The following is an 8,365-nucleotide window of genomic DNA, read 5'->3' on the forward strand; positions in this document are numbered from 1 at the left end:
ATAGGACTCCGTTCTCGCACACCTTCATCTACTCTTTCAGCCCGAGCCCTTCCCACTTTAATCTTTGCCTTTGTTGTTACTGCAGACTCAGTCTCAGGCTCCACTGCGACAGCCTTCAACGAGGGCTCTCCTTCTTCCTCTTCCCGTGAGTCCACCTGATCATGGGGCCGCTTTGATACGGCTCCGGCTACCTTCCAAGGCTCCACTAAGGCCTCCAAAACTCTGTCACTATCGTCTGAATCAGTGTCCATTAGAAGCTCATTAACCTTTTCCTCCTCCGTTGGCTTAGGCAGAACAATCTTCAGCCGGTAAGCCTGTCCTTCTCTCTTCCTTCCTCTCTCTTCCTCTCCTTGCGGGCCTTCTAGCCCTCTAATATTACTATTCTTTCTAATTTTATTTATTTCCATATTTGATCCCACGAGTATGGGGGAAATATTCAGTCCATCCGGGTGGTGCCCCCTGCACCCAGATAAGCCAAAGCGTAACTCGCCAAAGGGTGTCGGCCGGTACCCTGACGGGGGTCGCACTAGAGACTGAACTACCCATCAGCCATGCATCCCCTCGCGGTGCGCCGCCGCTTGGGATTCGGGGTGATTTTTATAGAGGTTTTCTTCCTCGCAGTCCGGCCGGTTAAGGACCTCGACCTCGACCAAAAAGTCCCGGTCAATGCGCGACAGCGACCAACGAGGACCGTCCTCTCGCAAGGGGGTTGGACCGCTCGGGAGAACCGAACTTGCGGAGATGTCGAACCTCAAGTATCTGTGGTCCGACAACGTCTCCACGTTCTCCAGCACCTTCCAGCCCCGAACACGGCGCGCCAGGGCAGCATCTGCGAAAGTGACGTCCACAATGGAGCCGCCCTGTTGCCGCACGCATGTGTTTACCGATCCTCGGTTTAAGACCGTGAGGCCAGTCGCCATCGCCCATTCCTCCAGCTCCAGACCGACTCGTCGAGCCCGACCAGCCGAAGTTCTGCAGTTTTCATGGGCCGGGACACCGTCACCCACTCGCCAACGAGGCCTTGCAGTTTCCCGGCCAGCTCATCCGCGGCCTTTGCACTGCCGGCTCCTGGGACCTCAATAATTCGAGCCCCGGTGGCGGATTTGCGGACCCGCACGTGATTTACCCCGACCTCCGAAAGGGCAAAGCCAGAAGTGGCTGCCTTCATGACCGTCGCATAACTTTGTGTTGCGACGGCTTCTGGCCTCAGGGTAATGACGACTGCCGAGGACTTGGGCGAGGTCAATTTACCCTTCCGGGTAGCCGGCGGAGACTTAGCAGGTGCGTGGGCTGGGACGGTAGCTTTGCGCCCAGCGGCCTTCTTGGACTTGGCCTTGGCCTTCCTCCCGACTACTTCAGACCAGGCTGGTGGAGTCGGAGCCGTTGTCCTAGCGGTCTCGGTCTCATGTGGCGCTTCCTTACGCAAGGGGGCGCTACCCTCTGCCTGTGGTGCAGGTGCAGGCTTGGTTGCCTTAGATCTTTTGGGTCTTCCCGTTGGCTGCGTCGTCGCTGGGCGAGCTGGCGATGGGCCCGCGGAAGGCTCGTCGGTAGGGCGGTGGTCTACTTTTCCCCGCTTCTTGTCTGCAGCAAGTGGGGGCCTCAATATGGGCTCCTGAGGCAGCCGCTTTTCCAGCTGTTTGAGGCGCTCGTTAACCATCCCTCCAATCGACACAAAGAGATCCCTTTTAAGGGTTTCAAGCATTTCCCCAAGAGCTGGGGAGGCCTGGGGATCCACGTCTAAGTCAGGCTGACGCATTGGAGCAGGGGATTTCTCCCTTGCGGAGAAAGAGGTCCGGAGAGCCTTGACCTCGGCACGTAAAACAGCCATCTCCTGTCGCATCCTCCTATTATCTGCCCGAAGCCTCCTAGCTTCCTCGTCAGCCGTCATTGCCTGGAGGGAATCCATGGCCGAGTAGATGATCTTAGTGGCCCGGTTTATTTCCCCCCTGACACCGCCCTTGAGGTTGCCTGATTTCTGGGTTTCACTCATTATCGAGGAAACCGCGCTCCTGGCTCTGTCAATCAATTCATCCCTTGAAAGGGCGTAGTCAATGTGCGATAGGATGGGGCTACGTTCTCGAAGCTCCTCATCCGCTGTCTGAGGCCTACTCTGAGTGGAAGGAAGACGGCGTCCCCTCTCTGCATCCGCCCCCCTCCCAGTTTTCGACCACAATTTGGCTTCAACCTCAGGCTCCACTGCCACAGCCTTCTCCGAGGGCTCCCCCTCTTCTTCATCCACCACCTCACGGGGCCGCTTTTGGGCGGCTCCAATGCCTTTCCAAGGCCCAACCAAAGCCTCCAACTCTCTATCTGCTTCCTCCGAGTCTGAATCCACAAGGGACTCAACGTCCATTCCCTCTTGCGTTGGTTTCGGCAGAACAATTTTCAGCCTAATACCAGTATCCGAGGGGCGAGCTATACAACTCGTTCCCTCCTCTCCTTGCGGGCCTTCTAGCCCTCTAATATTATTCTCCACACCCTCCACACCTCCACACCCTCTATCCTCCTCTTCCTTACGACTGGTGGCCCCCCCGTATACATGGGGCCGATGCGCCACAAGTGACGCACCAAGGGATTCCCCCTTGCGGGGACCCTCCCGGGTAGATTTTTTTTCCGGTCGTGTATCCATTTTTTGTTTTTAGGCCTAATGGGGACCCTGCCCAGACACCCTAGTGGCTGCACTCCCAGCAACCATGCATCCCATCGGCGGGCATCAAACCTTGGGATTGGGGTAATTTTTTATAGAGGTTGTCTGTCGCAAACTTGCAACATGGCCTGGCCGAGGCACTCGGCTTCCTCCTCACGTCACGTGCCCGGGGACAGCCCATCGAGGGCTGTCCCCGGGCACGGGTCGGCTCACTATTCGGGTAGCCGCCGGGATGGAGGAAACCTCGAACCGAATGTAGCGGTGATCCGAGAGGTTTTGGGCAGAAAATGGTAAGGGCCTACCGAACGGTCTCCTTGAACGCCGTTCTGCTCCTGGCGGGGATACTTCCCCTCGATCTCAGAGTTTGGGAAGCAGCCTCTCTGTATGAAGTGAGAAGGGGTGTTACTCTGCCGGAGCTGGGGGACAGGGAGGTAGAAAGAAGTGCCAAGTATGCCACACTACCACATCCGGCAACAAATAGAGACTACAAATTCACAAGCCTCACGGATCAGGAAGAAGTAAACAGGCACAACGATCAAGCAGTGAGAATCTATACAGATGGTAGCAAAATTGAGGGCAAGGTTGGCGCAGCAATATCCATATGGAATGATGTGTCTGAAACCAAAGCCCTCAAGCTAAAGCTAGATTCTCACTGCACGGTCTATCAGGCTGAACTTCTAGCAGTAGAAAAAGCGACCACCCTGATCCTAGAGAGCCAAGAGCAGACGTTCGGTATCTACAGCGTCTCCAGATCATTCCTCGAGGCGGTGATTGGTGGACATTCCCTCCACCCCCTAGTGACCAAAATAAGAGGCAATTTAAATAATTGCCACTCCCAAAATAAAACTGTTTCGTTATTTTGGGTGAAAGCCCACGCAGGGTTGGAGGGTAATGAGAGGGCCGATAAACTGGCAAAAGAAGCAGCGCTCAACCTCAAGCGCAAACCTGACTATGACCAATGCCCGATTTCATTCGTCAAGCGTCAGCTTCGAATAAAAACAATGGAGGAATGGAATCTGAGGTATAGATCCGGCGAGACAGCTGCAACGACGAAAGTGTTTTACCCAGACGCCATCGAAGCATACCGGGAAATCCGAAAATTGGAGCATACGGCACTACAGACGCAAATTCTAACCGGACATGGTGGGTTCTCAAAATATCTGCACCGTTTTAAGTGTAGGACTTGAGGTTGTTGGACTTCTGAGTCTCGCACGTTATCGAGGAGACCGCACTCCTGGCCCTGTCGATGAGCTCGTCTTTTGTTTCCTGAACGCTTTCGCACACGACCGCGACCCAGCCAGCGGCGTCCGCTCCGGCGGACCCTTCTCCGGGGGCAATTCGTGCCCCCTCATTCGCCAAAGGCGCACTTAGAACACAAAGTGCGCCTTCCAGCACGAGGACCCACGGGCGGTAAATGTCCCCGCATCTATCGCCCGAAGGTCCTCCTTATGGGGGCAGGCGGCGGTCTTGTGCAAGCCGCCTGCGCCCGACTCTCCTGCGGCGGATCGGCTGGGAGTCCACGGCATCCTCTCTCAGCCGCTCCGCTGCCTCCTTCTGCGTCATCACGTCTTCGCAGAACGAGACTATCGCATCCCAAGACGTCTCACTGCCGGCCATGGCCCTGACCACAGCCGGCAGGGAGAGGTCTTGTCCCACTACCGCCACGAGTTCACCGCCCAGCTCGGGCAATCGGCAAGCGTATGTTGCGCCGTGTCCACAGCGCAGCCGCACTCGTGCACTCCTCGGTAGGTTCCCTACCGGCAATCTTGCACAGGTACTTTCCGAAACAACCGTGTCCTGAAAGCACCTGCGCAAGGTGGAAGGTCATCACCCCGTGTCTTCTCTCCACCCACTGCTGAAGCACGGGGCGAATCCCGTCAATAGTCCGCAGACCGGCACCGGGCGACTCGAGCCTCTCTCGCCATTGGCGAAAGAGCTCGGCCTGCGCTAAACGCCGCCACCCAGTGACCCTCTCCGGCGAAGGGTGTTCTCCCCGCATTCGGACCTCCACCCTTCGCTCGTGCACACACGCCAACACCTCCGCATCCAGGTCCCACGGGGGTGTCCCTGCCAACGCGCAGGCCGCCTCGTGCGAAATGGTGCGGTACGCTCTGATCACTCTTGCCGCCATGACCCGTTGCGGCCTTCGCAGCAGGGTCCTATTACGGGCGACAAGAGCGTCAACCGCCATCGACCGCACCACTCCTGTGTACAGGCCGCGGCAGCCAACGCCAGTTCCGCCCAAGTTAGGGAGGAGCCGACTCAGCGCCCCTGCAGCCCCGATGAGTTTGGGGGCCAGGCGCCGAAAGTGCTCCTCGAATTTCCATCGGCTGTCGAGGACGAGTCCCAGGTACTTCATCGTTGACTCGACAGCGATGGAAACTCCTCCCACCACCAGATTCGACCCAGCTGGAGGTGCCATCCGAGGCCCGTGAAAACACAAAGCCTCAGATTTGTTAAGGGCGACCTCCAGCCCCAACCGTCAGATCCGAGCCACAACTTGGGCCACCCCAGCGGTCGCCAACATGCGTGCCTCCCTAAAGGTACCGCCAGATTCTTGGCTGTTGCCACTGCCACCTTCAGGGTCCCGACGGCTTCCCGGTAATTGCCGTACAAGCGCAATCCGAGAGCGCCTCCTCATCCTGCAGAACCTCCCAGCCCGACACACGGCGCGCCAGGATGGAATCTGCGAACGTCACGTCCACAATGGACCCACCCCCGCAACACCTCTAGGCCCGTCATAACCGCCCACTCCTCGAGTGCCTCACCACGAGCATCGGGCGCCGGGGATCCCCACGCAGTAGACTTTACGTTGAGATCTCCGACGACGAGTACCCGGCAAGGACGACTTCGGCCGATAAGAGCCCCGATCTCGACCAGGAACTGTTCGAACTCGACCAGAGCTCTGTTCGGCGAGAAGTACGCTCCGACCACTAAACGGATCTCGGCAGTGCAAAGCGCCCTCATGTGGCCAAATTCCAGGCAGCGGTAGCACCGCTGGGGCCGCTCGTCTAGCACCTTGACTTGGGTTGACACCCAGCCGACGAGCAGCCTGCCACCCTCAAGCACTTTCTTGGCTGCTGCCACTGGACAACGCAGCCACACTGTACCCAGGCCCCCCGCGTCTTGCCTGATTTCTCCCGCCAGCACTTGCTCTGGAGGACAATCGCCAACTTTCGCCACAGCGCCAACGACATCTCCTTTTGAGACCGAGTCATCAAGGCCCGCTATGCGCATATCAGCACATTTAACCGGCCTTGAGACTCGAGCGATCTCCTCGCTGACCACCTCCTTAAGCCTGAGGGCAAGGGCATCCGCCTTTTCGGCGCTGGAGGCGCCAGGCAGCTCGAGAATGCGTCCCCCAGTAGCAGCTTAAGCAGTAGGTAGGAGTAAGAGTAGCAAACGGTTCCCCTGGTTTGCCTTCTAGAACTTGTAATGGTAATAATACGTGATAGTTATCTTGCCCTATTAGCAGCTGTGGCTTATAATATTCAAGATTAAGTTGATTTTTAATTTGAGAAATATGTCCATATCGTGAAATACCTAAATTAGAGGTATCTTTAGCAGGTAAATTCAGATCGCTAACGCTATGCGCCGTAAGTGTAAATAGCTGGCCGTCTTTGTTGGATGCAGTGAAATTTACTATCTCGCTGTCGCATTCTAGCTCATTAGTGTCCCATGCGCCGCGCACACGCATAGTTTTTCTATGCCCGCGTAGCCCCACTCTTGCGGCTAGTTCCGAGTTCATTAGCGTTACAGTTGACCCGTCGTCGAGCAACGCGGCAGTTGTTACAGTTCCCATCGGTCCGTGTATTTGTACCGTTACAACCTTTAATAGTACCTGACGATTGTTTTCTTTAATGTGCGTTACTTGTTGTGCTTCGGTAGTGGGTTCGCGTTCAGAAGACTCGTGTAGGCCCGTAGTGTTATCATTTCCCGTACTGCTCTTCTCATAATGTAACAATCGGTGATGAGCCTGCCCGTAATTGTTTTTATCACAAGCAGGCGCCGGGCAAATATCCCTGTCGTGCTTCGTGGGTGACAGACATTTATAACATATACCGTACCGCTTTACGTGACGCCACCGATCCTTTTGTAGTGCCTTTTTGAATACTTTGCAGTCCGGTAGATTGTGTTTCGGCCCGCTGTAGCAAAACCGACATTTCATACCCGCGTCCGTGTTAGATTCGCTTTGTAATAACACATGAGATTTGTTTACATAGTTTACGGCATATTTTCGCTTTGAAAAGTTTTGATCGGCTTTGATGCTATTAATATTAATCGCGGTTTTTGTAGTTTTAACTGCTTCCTCTTTTAAAAAATCGGATAATATTACGAGTTTGGCTTTAGATCCGTCGGTTATAAGCGGATAGCTGTAGTCCGTCCATTTTGATAACAAAACCGTTGGGAACTTAGACAACACGGCCGACATGATATTCATGTTTTTTAGGTACTCATCTTCACCGATAGCGAGGACTGCTGCGACGAAATTTTGAACTTTAACGGAAAACTTGACTATATCCTTATGATATTCCTGTGCCATTGCTGGAAGCTTCTGGACATCTTGTACTATTCTAGTGATAATAATATCGGGGTTACCAAATTGTAGCTCCAGTGCTGACATTACTATGTCCGGTGTGGTGGCGCTAATCAGCAGCGCCGTGACGGCTTCCTTTGCTGGTCCGCGGAGGTAACTACGTAGCCTCCACAGATTCTCCCTGGGGCTAAAGCTACATACTTTTGTGGACTCGTCGTAAGCTTGCTTAAAATAAAGCCAGTCCATGGGGTCGCCCTCAAACGTTGGTAGATCCTTCTGTGTGCTAATACGGCTTAAAAACTTATGTGTTTGTGCATGTGGTGCGTTGTGCTTAGCAATAGTTGCCATTTCTTTGAGTGCGCTAGCCAGCATGTGTACAGTCCCATCAGTGCCACCGCCTATAGCGGCGGGCGGGCACAGCTCGCCTAAATCTGAACCATCCTGCTGGACGGGCTGTGCTGACTGCTCGTGCTGACTGTGCTCTAACCATTTCTCTACAGAACTATTATTATTGCTACGCACCTCATGCTCCTCCGGTAGTGGACTGTATGCTTCCTCATCTAGTGCTGCCATATCAGCTTGCAACCTTTTCTCAATTAGCTGCATCTCAATACGCGCTTTCGCCTCCGCTGCCTCTAGTTCCAGCCGTGTCTTTCTTGCTCGGATGGATGCTGAACTTGACTTTCTCGACGTGCCATTGCGTGTAGAAGCCCTACTCGGTGCCACTGCGTGGCCGCTAGTGCTCTTAACACTAGTAGCTGGTTCTACTTCATCGAAAAGCCTTTTTCTAAGCTCCTCCTTTAGGGGTACCTGCTTTTTCACCTGCTTACATGTGTGCTGGCTCTGCTCCTGCTCCTCAACTAGGTCCTGTTTCTTCACAGTGTTCACCATATTTGGCGGTGGAGTTTGGAACATACCTTGCGATCCGGCTCGAAGGACCACTTGTAGGGGCCAGGGCAAGTGAAAACACAGGGTTTCTTTAAGTGACTTGGCTGACAGAACGTGTGTAGCGGTTGGCAAAGTTTAAACGATGCGGCTGCGGTCGGTTGCGGTGAACGTCTACAATTTGAACCGCCGCGGACGTCAGAATAACGGTTTGCCGCCCCCGCCACCTACGTTCCGTTTTTAGCACATTATTTATTAAAACCATAGACAATCATTTATTTCAGCTTAAATTATAT

General features: G+C 54.5%; 1 protein-coding gene across 1 annotated transcript; it reads left to right on the forward strand.

The window, feature by feature from the left end:
* The first annotated feature begins 2,934 nt into the window (after positions 1 to 2,934).
* Positions 2,935 to 3,834, forward strand: LOC120634988. Its single transcript, XM_039905890.1, has one exon. The coding sequence runs from the start codon at positions 2,935 to 2,937 to the stop codon at positions 3,832 to 3,834; it is 900 nt and encodes a 299-aa protein (XP_039761824.1).
* Positions 3,835 to 8,365: the final 4,531 nt, after the last annotated feature.

The sequence above is a fragment of the Pararge aegeria genome, chromosome 26 (assembly GCF_905163445.1).
Source record: "Pararge aegeria chromosome 26, ilParAegt1.1, whole genome shotgun sequence".
Taxonomy (NCBI): Eukaryota; Metazoa; Arthropoda; class Insecta; order Lepidoptera; family Nymphalidae; genus Pararge; species Pararge aegeria.

Coding starts and splice junctions, on each gene's coding strand:
- LOC120634988 (XM_039905890.1), top strand. CDS start 2,935: ATGGTAAGGGCCTACCGAACGGTCTCCTTGAACGCCGTTCTGCTCCTG.